Source organism: Molossus molossus, unplaced genomic scaffold (assembly GCF_014108415.1).
Source record: "Molossus molossus isolate mMolMol1 unplaced genomic scaffold, mMolMol1.p scaffold_m16_p_18, whole genome shotgun sequence".
In the NCBI taxonomy this organism is placed as follows: domain Eukaryota; kingdom Metazoa; phylum Chordata; class Mammalia; order Chiroptera; family Molossidae; genus Molossus; species Molossus molossus.
In genome coordinates, this window is record NW_023425353.1 from 39,465,485 (window position 1) to 39,485,521 (window position 20,037).

Below are 20,037 nucleotides of genomic sequence, written 5' to 3' on the forward strand. Positions count from 1 at the left end.
GTTCACATAAGCTGAGCTACTTCAAAGGTACATGTATGAAATAACCTTAGAAAATATCCACTGAGTTATCTCTAACCATCACGAATTTTCACTTAACTATTATTTAGTGAACGCTTCGGAGCAGGTGGCTCTATTAGGGAGTAAACACACATAGCCCATTTTCCAGGAAATGACTAATCTACTTGGAGAAGTAAGACGAACTTACTTGAAAAGTGAAACCACACTGCTAAACAGGATGTAATTCCAGCCAATGTTCTCTTCTCTAAAGTCACATCTTCCTAAAACACAGTGGCATGTATGGAGTCTCTTCCATATGCCAGGCTTTAGGCTAGGAGCTTCTGGATAGCTTTGTGAATCCCCAAATAATTTTATAAAGAATGTTAATAGAGAAACTTGCCCTAAGAAGTCATTTCTTACCCTAGAGTCTTAGTTTTCCTAAATCAAGGAAACAGCTATAATTTTTTAAAATTCTTTATTAATTTATTTTTGTTACAGCTGTTTCTCCTCCCCCCCCCCTTGACACCCTCCTCACTATCCCCTCCCAACCCATCCTCTGCTTTGTTGTTTATGTCCATCGGTTATGCATACATGCATATAAGTTCTGTGGTTTATTCCCCGCGCCCCTTTCTGAGGATTGTCAGACTGTTCCCTACTTCTTTGACTCTGGGTCTATTTTGTTCATCAGTTTGTTTAGTTCATTATATTCCAAAAATAAGTGAGATCATGTGATATTTGTCTTTCTCTGCTTGGCTTGTTTCACTTAGCATAATACTCTCCAGGTCCCTCCATGTCATCTCAAAGGATAAGAGATCTTTCTTACAGCTGCATAGTACTCCACTGTGTATATGTACCACAGCTTTTTTTTTTTTTTTTTTTTATCCTCACCCGAGGACATTTTTCCATTTTTTACTCAGATAGAGCAGGAAGGAGAGAGAGAAACATAGATGTGAAAGGGACACATCAAGTGGCCACCACCCACACGACCCAACCAGGGCCGGGGACAAACTGCAGCCAAGGTACATGCCCTTAGCGGGAACCGAACCCGGGTCTCTGTGGACCGCAGGCTGACGCTCTAACCGCTGAGCCAAACCAGCCAGGGCTGTACCACAGCTTTTTTATCCATTCGTCTACTGATGGACGCTTGTGCTGTTTCCAGATCTTAGCTATTGTAAATAGTGCTGCTATGAACATGGGGGTACATATATCCTTTCTGATTGGTGTTTCAGGCTTCTTAGGATATATTCCTAGAAGTGGGATCACTGGGTCAAATGGCAGTTCAATTTTTAATTTTTTGCGGTAACAGCATAGTGTTTTCCATAGTGGCTGCACCAGTCTGCATTCCCACCAGCAGTGTACTAGGGTCCCCTTTTCTCCACACCCTCGCCAGCACTTGATTTGTTGATGGCGGCCATTCTGATAGGTGTGAAGCGATACCTCATTGTTGTTTTAATTTGCATCTCTATGATGATTAATGACATTAAGCATTTTTTCATATGTCTCTTGGCCATTTGTATGTCCTGTCCGGAGAGGTGTCTCTTTAGGTCCTCTGCCACAGCTATAATCTTTCAAAGTTCGGTTTTTATGAGGCACTTGAGTGTCAACACATTGAGATCACATTAGTGTTTATTATTAAAATAGGGGGTGCAAAATGTTTTATCAAAATGAGTTTTGACTATCAACCAATAGATTCATTTGGTTGAAGGGTTTATTCAATATCTTATCCTTCTAAAGAAAAATTTCTCTAAGGAGACTACTTTCAAGATCACTTTGACAAAATAAGCATTCAACAGAATATCATCAAAGTGCTACTGGACTACTCTGGCCTTGATTTGCCCAGACTGACCTCTGCTGAACAGTCTATTAACCTGCCAACATATTCATTATTTTCTTGAGATGCTATGGCTAGGGGAGAGCATTTTCTCCTAATTATATTTTAGTATTTAGTATTTAGATTTGTATAGTTCAATTTACTAACACTCATCAAACCCTCCCATTACCTTACAGCAAAATCTTGTATTGCACGCGGCTGCCAGAGGCAAACGACCACAGGCAGAGCAGGCTACTGATGAGGTTACATGAACTACCCACCCTGAGTGCTCCTTCTGATCTTCTCTACGCTCTTATGCAGCTCACGCTCTCAGGTGTGTGTCTTGGAAGTACATTAAAGTCCCTGCCGACTGGGCATGATTTCAGGGTTGTCGGGTGAAACCACAGATCCCTGCAGGTATCTCCTAGGTGCACATCACAAAGCTATAGTCCGCCACTTCGTGGAGGTCACTTATGCCCTTAACTAGCAGTTACAGATGGTGCAAACAAGCTGAACTTTAATATAAAGTCCTATGCTCCAATTCATATAAAACTGCAGCAAATAAACCAGAATATCCATGAAAATAAGTGACATTTTCCCATTTCTAATATTTTTTTAAAATACAGGCATATCTTGGAGATATTTCTGGTCTGGTTCCAGACCACCACAAGAAAGCAATTATCACAATAAAGCAAGTCACACAAGTTTTTTGGCTTCCCAGTGCATATAAAAGTTATGTTTACACTATACTGTAGTCTGTTAACTGTGCAACAGCACTGTTTCTAAAAAAAAAAAAATGTACATACCTCAATTTAAAAATACTTTTATTGCTAAAAATACTAACCATCACCTGAGCCTTCAGCAAGTTGTACTCTTTTTGCTGGTGGGAGGTCTTAAAACGCAATTATCTGCAAAGCACAATAAAACGAGGTATGCCTGTAATGTCTGTTTCTGATAATAAAAATTGCAAACTTATTTTTATTTCCAAATTTTGTGAAAGGAGGAAAAAATGAAGAATAAAGAAAGATCACCTATAATCCCATCCCTGCATCCCTGCACGGCTTAGGTATATTTTGTACCTATCCGTTTTCTCTGTGTACATGTGCAAGAGGACAGGTGTCGCTTGCCTTTTTCACATAATAATCCTGTGCTTATTTCTCCATTGGAAAATATTCTGTAACACAATTTTTATTTTATGATGTCAACAGATCACAATGCATGTAACCAATACCTTATTAGTAAACATTGAGGTTGTTCCTAAATAAAAGTATACTGAATGGCACTATATATATAACTATTTGACCAAATATTTTATTATTTTTTTAGGATACATTCTCTAGATAAGCTTACTGGGTCAAAGTTATGGGGTATGAACATTTTTAAAAATTCCAAAACAAGCATGTCTAGAACTACTCTGTAGAAATAGTGTACCAATTTCATCTTCCCCCACAGCATAGCAATGCCCATTTCACTTGACCCTCACCCACGCTGAGAATTACAATTTTATTTTATTTATTTATTTTTTCCTTTATTGATTTTTTTTTTTAGAGAGAGAGAAACATTGACATGAAAGGGACACATTGAGTGGCTGCCACCCGCATGACCAACCAGGGCCAGGGACAAACTGCAACAGAAGTACGTGCCCTTAGTGGGAACTGAACCGAGGTCTCTCTCTGGACCGCAGGCCGATGCTCTAACCGCTGAGCCAAACCGGCCTGGGTGAAAATTACAATTTTAAAAGAGCTATACTGCCCTGGCCAGTGTGGCTCAGTTGGTTGGAGCATCGCCCTGTACACCAAAATGTCGTGGGTTCAATGCCTGGTCAGGGTGCATATGGGAAGACGGGAGGCAAGGATCGATGTTTCTCTCTCACATCGATGTTTATGTTTCTTTCTCTCTCTCTCCCCCTCTCTCTAAAATCAATAAAAGCATATCCTGGGGTGAGGATTAAAAAAATAATTTTAAAAAACGCTTTGCCACAACAACAACAACAACAAAAAAAGTGCTTTGCCAAGTGGATAGGGATAAATAATGTTTTCCAGTCTAACAAGCATTTTTTATTCATAACAATCATACTTTTATTGACCATTTGTATTTTTTCTGTTGATTATATATTTATGTCCTTTACCCACTTTTCCACTAGTACCTTAATACATTAATATTTTTCTTATTTACAGGAGTTCTTTATATATTAAGGCTGTTGACTGTTGATCTTGATGCAGTACACATAAACAAAGATTGCTAATCCAAACATACCCTGAAATTATTAGTTTTGGTGTGGTGTGACTTTTCCTGTGGCTCAATAAATTCTTTCCAGAAAAAGGAAAACAAAACAAAACTCCAACTCAACAAGTATCAAATAAGCCCCATTAAATCCTGGGGAGACTAAGTACAAAGTGGTCAACAAATAAAATATGAAGAAGAAATAGCCTATGTACTCCAAGCTTTATTCTTCAAAAATGATTTTAAAAGATAAATGATTTTAAGAATGCATTTCTTAAAAGAATACTGTGCTAACTCAGTGGTTAGGCAGTAACAATCCTACTATTTAATAAAACCCTTTCTCTTTCATCTGTACATGGTTATTTCTGTGGTTGAATACTGTAACTTTTTCTGTTTTTAACCAACTACTTTATTATATAATGTCATTTAGAAGTGTTTCTTATTTTTCTTTGTACAACAACTTTTGCTGTAGGAAAGAAAATTCCATCTTACAGGAAAGAGAAAACTTCTGAAGACCACTTATGGCATCCTTATTTACAAATTAGAGCGGGTCAGCCAGTGAAAATCCTAGAAAAAGAAAAGACAACACACATTCAGTTGAAAGAAACAACTGTCTCTGCCCTGGCTGGTGTGACGCAGGACTAATACCACTCTACACATGTGGCTTGGACAGAGTGACTGGAGAGATTAGGTCCTCTTGGTATATTACAGCAGGAAGCAGCCAGCCTATACTGCAAATCAATGACTAATAGCAAATGGACACACAGTTGATGAAAATCAACAGCTTGGAAACTAATATGTTAGGAATTCTACTGGAATAAAGATAAATAATGTCAAAGATGCAGATGCAAGAAATAGAAGAATATTCCTCATAGAATTATAAAAGAAATAAAAACTTGTATTTCTCTAGGAATAACCCCCCAAATTCATAGAGAACTACTAACAAAATAGAACAATGAAAACAATAAAAAGTTACATGAGTGTCTTTGGGGCCATGTTTAAGTAAAATAAGGGTTAGTGGTACACAAGCCCTACAATAACATGATAGTCGATCTGATAACCAAGTTGGCTACACCTGTAAGTGAATAAGGGCGGTCAGCACATAGAGTGAATATGCAGGACAGAGAGATGATTCACATTTCATGCAGCTCATATGATTTCATCACATTACTTAGATGGTGCACAATTTAAAACTTATGAATTATTTCTGAAATTTTCCATTTAATATTGTCAGGTCACAGTTGAACATGGGTAACTGAAACCATGAAAGCAAAACTTTGGCTAACGGTAGGTAGACTACTGTACTAACTTTGGACTTTGTTTGTTCTTTCTCTAGTTCAAAGCTGTTTCTTTTTTCCTGAGGTAGGCATTTATTGCAGTGAAACTCCCTCTTAGAACTACTTTTTCTGCATACCATAAGTTTTGGTATGTTGTGTTTCCATTTTTACTTAAGGTATTTTTCAATTTCTCTTTTGATTTCTTCTTTGACCCATTAACTGTTCAGTAGAATGTTGTTTAGTTTCCACATATTTGTGATTTTTCCAGTTTTCTTCTTGTAATTGATTTGTAGTTTCATACCATTGTGATTGGAAAAGATGCTTGGTATGATTTCTTTTTCATTTTATTTTTTTATCCTCACCCGAGGACTTTTTGTTGTTTTTTTTTTTCATTTTTATTTTCAGATAGAGCAGGAGAGAGAGAGGGAGGAAGAGAGAGACACATCGACTGGTTGCCACCCACATGACCCCAACCGGGGCCGGGGACAAACTACAACCGAGGTACATGCCCTTAGCGGGAACCGAACCCAGGACTCTCTGGTCCACGGGCTGACGCTCTAACCGCTGAGCCAAACTGGCCAGGGTGCTTGGTATGATTTCAATCTTCTTAAATCTGTGAAACTTGTTTTGTAACCTAAGATATAATCTTTCCTGGAGAATGTCTCATGTGCACTTGGAAAGAATGTGTATTTTGTTGCTTTTGGATCAAACATTCTATATGTTAACTGTTAAGTCCATCTGGTCTAACATGTCATTTAAAGCCATGTTTCCTTACTGACTTTCTGTCTGGATGATCTATCCATTGACCTAAGTGGGGTATTAGAGTTCCCTACTATTATTGTATTGCTGTCTTTTTCTCCCTTTAGGTTAATATTTGCTTTATATATTTAGGTTCTCCTATGTTGGATGCATATTTACAAATGCTATATTCTATTGTTGGACTGACCCCTTTATCATTATGTAATGTCCTTCTTTGTCTTTATTATAGTATTTGTTTTAAAGTGTATTTTGTCTAATACAAGTATAGCTACCCCAGCTTTCTTTTGGTTTCCATTTGCTTGGAATATATTTTTTTATCTTTTCACTTTCATTCTGTATGTGTCCTTACATGTGACATGAGTCTCTTGTAGGCAGTATATAGAGCTGTCTTTTTTTTTTTTTAATCTGTTCATGTACTCTATGTCTTTTGATTAGATATTTAGTCTGTTTACATTAAAAGTCATTACTGATAGGAATGTACTATTTGCTGCTTTACTGATTGTTTTCTGACTGTTTTGTATTTCCAATATGTCCCTTTTGACAAAAATCTCTGATATCCATTTTTACAGAAAGAGAATTTTCAGTAGAATTAAAATTAGTTTATTTTCATTTCACTGCTGGTCCAAGTGTCCATTTGCCTATTTTCCCACTGTCTTGTTCAAAAAATAAAAAGATCTCAGGGCAGGCATATGTACAAAGAGCCGAGTACAAAGCTACTTGGAACAATGGCTAAGACGCGGTGTGCTGGCACGGAGGACAGGCACGTGAGAGCGGGCAAGTGGCCGCACCGGGATCAGAGTACAGAGTTCAGTATGGAGAGCAATGTGATCGGGGTAGAGAGGTTCACGCTGCACACTGCTTCAGAGCTCACCTGGAATGGACCTGCACAGATCACCGCAGTCTCACCTCCCGCGGTGCTTCCTACACCCTTCCCGCCAGCCACTCTGCCTTCGCCGGTCCCTCGAGCTTGCCGAGCTCCCCTGCCGCAGAGCCTCGACACACCTCTTTCCCCCTCTCTGACGAGTCCTTCCCTATCCATCCTTTGGATCTCAGTGTGAGCATCACGTCCTCTGAGAAGCCTTCCCTGTGCTCACCATATCCAGATTCCTCTGCTAGCGTTCACTCCGAACTGAGTTCCTTTCCTTCGGAGACACTGCCTTGCTCCGTCCTGGTGCAGTCAGTCATGAGGCGACTGGACTGTCCCTCTCCCCTACGGTACTGTTAGCTCCCTGACATGAGGCTGAGCCCGGCTTTGCTCACCACGCTATTCTTCGCACCCACCTAACACATATCTCGACAAATGTTCATTGAACAAATGATACGGCCAGACTCAGACTGGTTCAGAGAACGCTCTGAACAGGGTGTCCTAGAATCTCATGTACCTGGGCTTTCCGCGTGGCCTGCGGCTCAATCATGATGTTGAGAAGGGAGGGTTTGGTTGTGTCCGCCAAGCTTTGCCTCAGGGATTTCTGGAGTTCTTCTTGTGTTTGCACAAAATACCCTGTGCCTCCAAATGCAGTCATGACCTGCTCGTAATGTGAATTCGGCAGAAGACACACTGGAGGGGCCCTGAGAAAGGAGGTCGCAAGTAAACAGAAAAAAACATCTTATCATTCTGACACAGTCTGTAGAAAGTTTTAGGCTAAACTGAAAGGCAACTTTTATATCCAACACTTAAACTGAGATGCCAGTACACCAAACTGTCCATATATTTGGTATTGTTTATACAGCAAAGCCAAGTATAACTTTTTGATGATGGAAAAGTGTTATATCTGTGCTATCCAATATCATAGCCACTAGCAACCTGTAGCTGTGAGCACTAGACTGCTAAAATAAGAAACTAAATTTTTGTTAGTTTAGTTGTTTTTAAAATTTTTAAATTAAAGTTAACATACAATATTATATTAGTTTCAGGTACATAACATAGTGATTTGACATTTACATACTGTATGATGTGATTACCATGGTATGTCTATTAACCATCTATCATTGCAAAGCTATTACAATATTTCTGATTGTAGCCTCTGTGCTATATATCCCAGTGGCTATAAATAATAAATACATATAATATTAATTATAAAATAAATATTTTATAACTGGAAGTCTGTACCTCTTAGTCACCTTTTTTAACTATCCTCTTCTTCCCCTCCCCTCTGCAGTCAGTGTGTTCTTTGTATCTATGAATCTGTTTCTGTTTTGTTAGTTTTTTTAGATTCCACATATAAGTAAAATCACATATTTGCCTCTGACTTATTCTACATAGCATGATAGCCCCTAGGTCCATCAATGTTGTTGCAAATGGCAAGATTGTATTCCTTTTTATTGCTGAGTAACATTCCAGTGTGTGTGTGTGTGTATGACATCTTCTTTATCCATTCATCTATCAATGAACACCTAGGCTGCTTCCCTATCTTGGCTATTGTAAATAATGCTGCAATGAACATGAGGTGCATATATCTTTTTAAATTGTTGGTTTTTCTTATGATAAATACCCAGATATGAAATTGCTGGGTCATAAGGTAGTTCTATATTTCATTTTTTGGAGGAACCTCCATACTGTTTTCCATAGTGGCTGTACCAATTTAAAATCCCACCAACAATGCATGAGGGTTTCCTTTTCTCTGCATCAACACAATTTTTCTGTTGACTTTTTGATAACAGCCATTCTGACAGGTTTGACGTGATATCTCATTGTGGTTTTAATTTGCATTTCTCTAATGATTAGTGATGTTGAGCACCTTTTCATAAATCTGTTGGCCATCTGTATGACCTTTGGAGAATTGACTATTCAGGTCCTCTTCTTATTTTTTAATCGATTGTTTGTTTTATTTATATTGAACTGTATGTTTTCCTTACATATTTTGAATATTAAAACTTTGCAAATATTTTCTCCCATACAGTAGGCTGTCTTTCATTTTGCTGGTTTCCTTTGCTATGCAGAGGATGTTTAGTTTGATGCAGTCCCATTTGTTCCTTTTTGCTTTTGTTGCCCTTGCCCAGGGTGACATATCCAAAACGGTATTGCTAAGACCAATGTCAAAGAGTTTACTACCCATATTTTCTTCTAGGAGTTTTATAGTTTCAGGTCTTACATTTATATCCTTAATCCATTGAGTTTATTTTTGTATGTGGTGTAAAAAAGTGGTCCAATTTTCCCAACGTCATTCATTAAAGAGACTGTCATTTCCCCATTGTATATTCTTGCCTCCTTTGTTGTAGGCTAACTGATCATATTAGTGAGGGTTTATATCTGAGCTCTCTAGAACTAATTTTTTTTTTTTTTATCCTCACCTGAGGACATTTTTCCATTTTTTGTTCAGATAGAGTGGGAAGGAGAGAGAGAGAGAAACATCGACGTGAAAGGGACACATTGAGTGGCTGCCACCTGCACGACCCAACCAGGGCTGGGGACAAACTGCAACCAAGGTACATGTCCTTAGTGGGAACTGAACCCGGGTCTCTCTGGACCACAGGCCAACGCTCCACCCGCTGAGCCACACCGGCCAGGGCTAGAACTAAAATTTTAATTTAACTTAAACAGCCACATGTGGCTAGTGGCTACTACACTAAACAGCACAGGCTAACGATCAACTATTATGAATCCCCCAAAAAAAGGATAAAAGGAATGGTTACTGCAAAACAGCAAACAACAAAGCAACAAATGAAGTTAGTGAGGCATAAGCAAACATGCCCAGACCCTGCCCCACCGTCCCAGGCTGACCAACAAAGTCATATCTCTCTCACAGCCCACAGCCAGCTACTGTGCTGTCTTAAATTGGCTCTGCCATCAGATGATCAAGACTCCGCTTAAGTGGTAAAAGGAAGAAAGACCTCTGGATGTAAACAACCATATTTCCACATGGTATACTGGGAGCACTGTGCAATAAGCCCTTTCATTAACAAGGCTTAGACATCAAACTCATTAGTCTGAGTCTTCAGTGGCTCCCTGATCATAAACTGTTTATTGACGTGCCCAATCACTGATGTCTATGCAATGAGGAACCATGCAGACGGGGTCCCCGCCCTTTGGAGGGGCTGGCAACGTAAACAAGCAATACTCTCACCCTGGAAGCACATTCCAACACAGCAGACTTGTAAAAAAGATTAAAATAGATGAGAGAAAGTAAGTATACTTTGTTCTGGGCTACTTACACAGCCGTCGCATCTCCAAACTTTAGCATTTCCTTCCAAGAATCTTTATCAACACCTTGGTAAATTCCATTATTGTTCACCACCAAAAGTACAATTGGCAAGTTGTACCTAAAATTAACAGCAAAATATACAGAAAGTAGTTCTTCATTCTAAAGTAATTTCTTTTCTTCGAGCTGAATGTTTAACTTTATTTTTATCTTTTTAATTTTTTTTTCTTTATTGATTTTAGAGAGAGAGGAAGGGAGAGGGATAGAGAGATAGAAACATCTATGAGAGAACATCGATTGGTCACCTCCTGTATGCCCTCCACTGGGGATTTGGCCCACAACCTGGGCATGTGCCCTGACCAAGAATCGAACTGGCGACCTCTTGGTGCACGGGTCGATGCTCAACCACTGAGCCTCACCGGCCAGGCTTAATGTTTAACTTTAAAAGGGACAGTTTTCCATAAAATTTTTTTGAAATATCAGGGCAAAACTAAAAATTAAGCATTTGTTATCCTAATGAAAGAATATCAAACATTAATAGAAACATCATGCAGCAGCAGAAAGAATGCGAGACTAGGGGCTGACAGACCTGGTTCAACAGCTATGCAGCTAGGAACCTTGGCCAACTATGGACCTTGGGCGATCACTGAGCTTTTCTGAACCTTGGTTTTCACAGACCCAGGTGTTGATAAGAATGACACCTTCCATACTTGACACCTTGGAAGCACCACTTCCAGGTGGTGTCAGGAGTACTGTTTGAAAGGTATCTTTCTGTTTACTGAATCCCCCTAGATGGCCAGCATTTGCTAGATGCTGTGGGAAGTATCTTTCTGTTTACTGAATCCCCCTAGATGGCCAGCATTTGCTAGATGCTGTGGGAAGTATCTTTCTGTTTATTGAATTCCCCTAGATGGCCAGGATTTGCTAGATGCTGTGGGAAGTACACAGGTGACTAGCGTACATGCTCTCCTCTCAAACCACTTCACCCCTGATTGAAAAAACATTACATGGGGTAATAATTAGAGAAAAAGAGAGTATTTAACAATGTGCTAAACAGTATGATAAAGACAACAACAACAAAAAAAGGCTGATTAAACTTTATTGATGACTGACAAAAGAATATGGGCTTTATTTTCTACAGACATTGTTTCTGAGATCAGGTGTAAAAACAAACTATACTGCACACTGTTGTGTAACAGAACTATGGTAACTACAGGCTCAAGGGAATGGCTTTACTTCTCTCTCTAGAAGGTTGACTTCCCCAAAAATCATCTTTCAGGTGTATGTTACTTAGCTGCCAATACAGATACTCTAACAGGCACATACTTTCCCTCTGATCTGAAAAAATTTATACACCAACACTTTTAAAGTCCCAAAACATGATTTACAGAATTGTTTTCCTAGTTTAAATAACTGGGGGGAAATCATCTCCATACTTCTATAGAAGGATCTACAACTTAGGAGTTTCCCCATGAGTCCCCACAACTATAAAAATAATCTGAAGAGCTCACTTCACTGAGCTTTACCTGGATCATCTCATCTGTTCCTCACAACTGGCCTCGAAGGTAGGAATTGTTACTCTTCCTGTTCCTATTGTAGAGGAGACTGAAGCTTGGTTAAGTGACTAAACTCCAAGTCACTTTGCTCTGCAGTGGTCAGGCCAGTATTGAAATTCAGGCCACCTGACCCAGAAGCCATGCTCTTAAGCACCAAGCTCTGCTGTCTCCTTGCAGAAAACAAGATTTTCTCAGACAGAACTTTTTTTCAGTGACCTCAAAACCACTCCCCATCGCTTGCCGGATTTTGGCAGGCAGTAAGTAGAGAGGTCATGAGCATGCTGTCCTGGATGAGAAGACCCTGGGGTTATTTGTACAGGCACCTGCACAGTGCTGTGCACAGGGCACCTGACATATGATCGATGCTTGATCATCATTTGGTAGGCAAGCGGTCTGTTGTATAACTTTTCATATTTTGGAGAGAGAAATGCTCTGCCTCGGGATGCTGTTTACCTGCAGATGGTCTCCACTTCCATGCCAGAAAACCCAAATGCACTGTCTCCTTCCACACAGATGACCCGCTGCCCCGGGTTTCTATCTTTAGCCACTATGGCAGCTGCAATGGCAAATCCCAGACCGACGCCCATTGTTCCAAACGTACCAGCGTCAAGCCTGTTGGAGAATCAAGTTAAAATGAAAGCCTCTGGGGCACGTCACAGATGGCGGGGTCGGCATAAATCTAGACACACGCACATGGTTCATGGAAACAGAGAACAGTAAAAACATTCTCTTTAATATGAAGTTTTAGACTATGAGGAACTAATTTGTCAGAGATAAGCAGAATGAGAGGAAAAAGTCACCCGTGATTGCTCAAAAGACTGAATATATCCTTAGAACACTGACCGCATAAATTACCACATGATCTTGAGGACATACCAAGCGTGAAAACTCTACAACCTTGCTTAGGAATACTCTTACAAACTATGTCCTTATACACTGGACATGAATAATCCTCAAATGTTTTATTAATCTGCACTATTGAACTTTCAAACTGAACACATTCTGATTCACTACCATTTCTTTCTGGAAGCTTTACCTGTGCCGAGGAAGGCAGTTCTGAAGCACCGTGCGTCCGATATCCATAGTATTTGCTCCTTCACTTACCACAATACAATCTCTGGGCAGCTGTTCTTGAACGTGGTAGAACACTGTGTAATAATTCATAGGCAGGGAGTTTTGGGAAGCTAATTCCTAAAATATTAGAGGGAAATATAACCAAATTAGACTGAGATATAATGAAAATACACACTGTCAATAAGCTACTATCAAACTTATTTGCAAACAGGTTAACAATGGCAAGCTACAAGGTTCCCAAATGCCACCAGTGGCTACTCTGAGAAGCTTATTCATCTATGAACAGTCCCGGTGGACATGCTAAGAAAAATGGGTCTCCTAGTCCCAGTGTGGGACACAATCAAATACGCCAGGGAACCTCCCTCTTCCTGGACAGCCACAATGCACATTAACACATAAAAGACTGAGAAGTCCAATAGTATAGGTAACTGGAAACACTGGGTTAAACAAAACTAAACAGTCCTAGTTGAGCACTTTTAGGGAAATCCAGCCTTAGAAAAAGTGAAAATTTTATTCTGGACTATTTTTATCTGAAATATGACCCTAAACTCAAATAAAAATGAAGTCAGGATTTTAGAAAAATCTGGTTCTTCCTCACAAGCACTAGAGAGAAAAGGGGGTATGCTTCACCCACTATTCTAAGGAGTCTCTAGGCGGACAGAAAGCCATGCGGGGCTTCCGTGGCAATAGTCCCACTTGGTCCCAGCTCTGCCTCTTCACCTGTGCTACTTTGGTCCACTGGAGACTATACCCAAGATGGATGAGGGACCCTCCTACACTCCTGCACCAGAGAAGAGAGGCAACTTCCTTCCACCTTAACCTCAGGTGATTCTGGGGAAAAGAAGGAATTCATCATGATGCCATTAAGGAAAGAGAAGTGACACTGGCCCTTGACAGGACAAACAGTCACTGATTAAAATTCAAATGAAAGAATCATGTAGATTCAGTTTTGCTTGTTTTGCAAATGAGATGGCTGCTATATTAGGAAGCAATATGAGCATAACTGAAATTTCATATTTGCTCGTGTTTGACTCTATCAGTGAGATATCCTACATGAACACAGAAAACTAGACCAAGCTGAACCAAGATGCAGAGAAATACACAAAACAGTGAAAAAACTCAGGAACAACCTTTCTCACAAAGAGAAAGCACGACCTATATGCAAAGACTTGGAACAGAAACTCCAAACCCTGCCGAAGTGGCTCGTTTTAGTGCTAGTCATGGACAGCTCCATTTCCAAAGCCTTCGGCTATCAGGCAAAGCCACGAGTGCAGACAAGGAAGCCACAAAAGATTTTCCAGTAGAAACAAATTGAAATAGGAGGCTATAAATGTTCTCACCAAAAAAAGATAAATGTGAGGTGCGGATGTATTACTTAACTAGAGGGGGGAAATCCTTTCATAACGTGTATGTATATTAAATCACCATGATGTACCTTTAAATATCTTACAATTTTATATGTCAATCATACCTCAATAAAGCTGAAATTTTTTGTTAAAAAAAAAAGGACAAAAGACTGTACATTAGATTAAAATTTCAATTTTGATGAAACACCTATCTATTATAAATGCATGCCTCAAAGGACTTAATATCTTAAAGATAGAAAAACATACCCCAACATGCCCCAGGATTTAAGGCTCCAAAAGACCTTAACTGTAATTAGGTATTAAGGTAAAACTGAAGACAGCAGCCACACCTGCCCACAAAGGCTCTTACAACTTTCTGTCCGAGGTCAGCTTGGCCACCTTCCACACCGTAACTCACAAGCGGTGACCCTTCCAATGCCCACTCACACAGGAAACTCCAGGTCTTTTTCCAGGTAGTGCCACACTTACTGGGATGTGTATATACTGTGAAAGACTTTGCCACCACTTTATGAGGTTCCTATCTTAATGTTTTAGAAAGTTTTTGATTTTTTTTAGAGTTGTGCCCTTCGCCCCTCTTCCCCAGGGAGCCCGGAGTTGCACTACAGGTCCCGCCCAGCATGGTGCCCTCTGGGCGTGCACACACTGCGTGTGCCAGCCTGAGCCGGTGCCTGAAACCCCGAGTGCGGTGGGTCCAGCGTTACCTTGGATGCAGCTTCGTTGCTCTTCATTTTTTCTCTCAGATTTTTCCACCAGCTGCTTTCTGGAGGATACTGCCACTGTGTTTTGTCAAACTGCTCTAAAAGCTAAAAAAACCACAGACGTTTGCTTTCCTTCTTGAAAATAAGCGTAAATCATATTAATGGTATCATCTCTTCTTAAAGACAATGCTGCTTCCCTGTCCTGGTTTTCACATCACTCATACTCTGTTTTTCCTCTAGGCAGCAAACAACTGATAGAAGAATGCAGGAGACAGGAAGGCTTTTGTTGGGTCAGTGTAGATTTCTGCCAGATGTTAGGATTCCCACAGGCGTAGTGAAGTGTCACCTACCCCCACTCCACTGGCTGGGGCTACAAGCCCTCCGCGGATCTTTGGCTCTAGAAGGAAAACGACCCCCTCCACAGAACCCTTAGAGGAAGGCTGACAGCCCAAAACCTAGGGATTCCCATGATCCAGACCAAATGCTCCAGAGTGCTTTACTATGTGTTTGGGGATTGCATCCTGATATTGTACAATCATAACAATATCGATATGTATCCAAAAACCAAGTGATAAATGTGACTACACTTTATCTCCTGTCACAGGGAATGTATAAATTAGGTACAAATAATAAGAATCTGAACAAGTCACTGATTACAGTTTTTTAGTATCTTTTTTTTTTCTTTTATTGATGTTAGAAAGAGAGGAAGGGAGAGGGAGAGAAAGAGAAATATCGATGAGAGAGAATATTGATTGGCTGCCTCCTGCATGTCCCCCACTGGGGACTGGGCCCACAACCTGGGCATGTGCCCTGAAGGGAAATCGAACTGGCAGCCTCTTGGTGCATGGGTTGATGCTCAACCACTGAGCCACACTGGTTGGGTTGATTACAGTTTTGAAGAGTAAAAAAAAAAATCTCTTTATTGCCTAAAGAAGTGCTAAGTTAGATTTTCCAGTACATACAGACACTTCTTAACTAAGTTTAGTGCCTCTGGAAACTGTATTATAATTTTTCAGATAGCTAAATCCTACTTAATAAATGACTGTCTACTAAATGCCTTTAAATTTTCAATCACCTTCCAAAAATGCTAAACTTACTCACAAAATTGATCTATACACAAGAAAGTTGGATTTACCGAGTTCCAACGTTATATTCAAGGATAGCTTTCCATTAGGTTCTTCAAAAAATTAAAAATGTTAACTACATATGATCCAGAGATTCTACTTCTAGGTATACATCCGAAAAAGCCCCAAACACTAATTTGAAAGAATATATGCACCCCTAAGTTCACTGCAGCATTATTTACAATAGCCAAGATATGAAAGCAACCAAGTGCCTAAAAATAGACAAGTGGATAAAAAAAAGCTGTTGCACATATATACAATGGGATATTACTGGGCTAAAAAAAAAGGAACAAAATCTTGACTGCTGAGGGGTAGGTGGGTAGATAGAGGGCATGGGGGGATAAATGGTGATAAAAAAAAATGAACAAAATCTAACCATTTGCAATAGCATGGATGGACTTACAGGGTATTAGGCTAAGTGAAATAAGTCAGTCAGAGAAAGATATGTAGAATCTAAAGAACAATATAAACAAACAAACAAAACAGAAACAGACTCATAGATACAGAGAACAGAATGATGGTTGCCAGAGGGGAGGGTGTTGGGAGGCTGGGTGAAAAAGGTGAAGGAATTGAGAAGTACACATTGGTAGCTACAAAACAGTCGTGGGGATGTAAAAGTACAGCATAGGAAATATAGTCAATAATACTGCTAATTATGTATGGTGCCAGGTGGGTACCGAAAATATCAGGGGAACACACTGTAAAGTATGTGATTGTCTAACCACTATGCTGTAAACCTGAAAGTAATACAAAATATTATTGAATGCAAATGGTAATTAAGAAAAGAAAAAGAAATCTTCCATTATAAATTTTGTTTAAAATAGATATTATCAGACCTGTCATCAAGAAAAATCGAGATTTAAACATTTTAAAGGACTGACTATTCTCTAAAGACCAATCCACATAAATTAAAACCCAGGCAAAAGCTCTTACCTGTTTAGTGACAGCATTTATGTCTCCAAGCAAGGTCACAGCAGGTCTTACATTATTCCCCAGTTCTTCTGCACAGATATCAACCTAAAAAGAGACAAGACTGAAGAGTAGGCCATGTTTATTCTTAAATTCCTTAAGAAGTCAATTAAGGCTGAATAAATGAACTATGTATACAGGGGTGGGCTAAAGTAGGTGAGAACTCTGTGCCAAAGAGTGCTTGCGTGTAGCAAGTAGACTACAGGAATGTGTAAATAATGAAGACCAGTAATTTGAACACTTATGAGATTGTACCTCTGTGCACTGTGCCACTGTGACATTCTTTTGAATTAATAAAATCACTGTAATAATCATAACCTGCATGGTTTTCCTTATAAACTGTAAATCTACTTTTGCCCACCCCTGTGCATAACATGACAAAGAAGATTTTATGTTCAAAATGTTCCTTAATAAAAGTAAAAATCCATGAAACTATGAGTATCATAGCTATTATAGAAACCTCATCATCTTCCCTCAATTCTGCTCTGTAGAATGTTGGTATTGTTCCATTATTTCCACAGGAATACATTTGAGTTGATCAATTACAGTTCAGAATCTAATCAATAATAAAGTTCTACTTAATTACATTGGAATTTCTACTTAGAGCAGTTCTCAAATTTTAGCATATATCAGAATCACCTGGTAGGCTTGTTAAACTATAGACTGCAAGATTTCACCTTAGAGCTTCTGACCTCAATAGGTCTGGGATGGGGCCCCAAAATGGGCATTTCTAACAGGCTTCCCAGACAGGGCTGGTGCTGCTGGTCCAGGAAGCCCATTTTAGGAATCACTGTTTAATGACATAGGTAAAAGCAACGTTGTTGAAAGTATGGGTATCTGAAAGAGCAACGCAATCCCTAACACTGCTGAATATTTTGTTCTAATCTACCATCCTACTTCCATCTCTTTTGTCTACCTTTTTATCTACTTGAACTAGGAAGAAGAGGCCAATTATGTTTTTCAAACTATTTAAAACTTGATTTTGAAAGGTTTTCTGGTTAGAATTAAAGTGGTAATTGTTTCTAGGCTTGAAAAGGTAGCTTGCTTTGGTACCTGTAATTATGGTAGACAAGTTATAATATTCAACTTTTGTAAAAAGAGAAATAGTTCTTTATAAAAGCCAAAAACAAAGCGGAGCTAATAATGGCTGAGAGGAAGAACAATCAACTACAGATAGCTCTGATTTTAAATCTCTTGTCCCTGAGTACCTGGATAAACTTTACATCTGGCTGATATCTTGGAGGCACTCCAAAATGCAATATCCAATTTAATCTGGCACCAAATAACACGATTACATCAGCAAACTGCAAAGCCCTATTAAAAAGAAAAATCTGATATAACAAAAAGTATATCTATATTTCTTATTCGAATTATTGTAAAATTAATTTCTAAAGTATTTGGAAAGCTCTAAATAATTTGGAACTTACATTAGTCTTCAGAATCAGCTACTATGGTAAATTTGATCTTTCAATCTAAAATACTGTATGATGCCATTTTATTTAAATAGTAATAAAGAAGATGAAATAAGTAGAAAAATATTACCATAGGACTGTACCTATACTCTATTTCATTTATTACTTATTTATCATTAGAAAAATTAATACAAGTCCATTGTAGATAATTTAGAAAAAGCAGGAAAAGTATAAAGAAAAAACTAAAAGCATCCAATAATACTAAAAACTTATAAACTGTTATTAATATCCTGGCATTATTTTCATCTAATCTGTTTTTTCTATGGAAGTATACTTCTACATAATTGAGCTTATGTAATACTGTCTCATGCACTTTTGCTTATATAAATGTTTTCCTTTGTCATTAAGTTCTTAAATACAATTAAAGGCTACATGTTTTGCTGAACACATGTATTATATTTATTAAACCTTTCTCGATTGCTAGATATTTCTTTGTTATTAATAGTACTGGGTTGCACATCTTTATGGTTAAATCTTAATAGACACTTCATACTGATTCCTAGAAGCATATATTTTTAAGATGACTGATTCACATTCCTGACTTGCTTTAAAAAATATACCAAATATATTTCCAATAGTTTTATTTTATAAACCTTAATATTTTTGTCAATATAACTTCTAATTTTAAAATTATTTTTATTTTGAGATCTACACTGACATTAACATAGCACCCTTGCTTTCTTTCTGTTTACCTCATACATCTTTGCTTGTTTGTATTTTGTTTAGATGTGGTTCTTATAATGTGTGAAACAGTTATTATTAGTGATTCAATCTCAATGTCTCTGCCTTTTCCCAGGAGAATTTATAATCATAATTGCTGTGGGTTGTTTTATTTTTTTAACTTCTCGTTTTTCTGCATCTTTCCCTTTTTTCCTATCATTTGCCATAGAGGATCTGGGTTTTTTGTTTTGTTTTGTTTTTTGCCTTTGTCTTGAGTAGTACAGGCTATTTTTCACAGAAATTCAGTTATCATTTCAAGTATATACTCATACTGTACTGGTCCTGTGGACCCAATTTAACATACAGATAAAAACTACAAGTAGGCCCTGGCCGGTTTGGCTCAGTGGTTGGAGCGTCGGCCTGTGGTACAGAGAGACCCGGGTTCGGTTCCCGCTAAGGGCACGTATCTCTTTTTTTCTTTTTTTTTTAATCCTCATCCGAGGACATTTTTCCATTTTTTGTACAGACAGAGTGGGAGGGAGAGAGAGGAAGAGAGAGAGAGGGAAACATCGATGTGAAAGGGACACATCGAGGGGCTGCCACCCGCACGACCAACCAGGGCCGGGGACAAACTGCAACCGAGGTACATGCCCTTAGCGGGAACCGAACCCGGGCCCCTCCGGACCGCAGGCGGACGCTCTAACCGCTGAGCCAAACCGGCCAGGGCAGGGCACGTATCTCGATTGCAGTTTGTCCCCGTCCCTGGATGGGTTGTGTGTGTGGCAGCCACGCGATGTGTCCCTTTCACATCGATGTTTCTCTCTCTCTCTTCCTCTCTCTCCCTCCCGCCCTATCTGAACAAGAAATGGAAAAATGTCCTTGGGTGAGGATAAAAAAAAAACAAAAAAACAA

At 39.0% G+C, this 20,037-nt stretch overlaps 1 protein-coding gene across 2 annotated transcripts in view; it reads right to left on the reverse strand.

Annotated features, from left to right (window-relative positions):
* Positions 1–3,896: 3,896 nt before the first annotated feature.
* Positions 3,897–20,037, reverse strand: part of HACL1 (2-hydroxyacyl-CoA lyase 1) — a 36,517-nt gene continuing 20,376 nt past the window's right edge. Inside the window, exons 7-14 of one of the 2 annotated variants that reach the window (XM_036267246.1) lie at positions 18,202–18,307; positions 16,958–17,041; positions 14,904–15,005; positions 12,798–12,952; positions 12,215–12,373; positions 10,219–10,326; positions 7,449–7,635; positions 3,897–4,597 (exon numbers count right to left, since the gene is read on the reverse strand). In XM_036267246.1, the coding sequence (XP_036123139.1) occupies positions 4,565–4,597; positions 7,449–7,635; positions 10,219–10,326; positions 12,215–12,373; positions 12,798–12,952; positions 14,904–15,005; positions 16,958–17,041; positions 18,202–18,307 (934 nt within the window). In that variant the 3' untranslated portion in view covers positions 3,897–4,564. The remainder of the gene's footprint in view (positions 4,598–7,448; positions 7,636–10,218; positions 10,327–12,214; positions 12,374–12,797; positions 12,953–14,903; positions 15,006–16,957; positions 17,042–18,201; positions 18,308–20,037) is intronic. The other variant, XM_036267245.1, reaches the window with a different exon arrangement.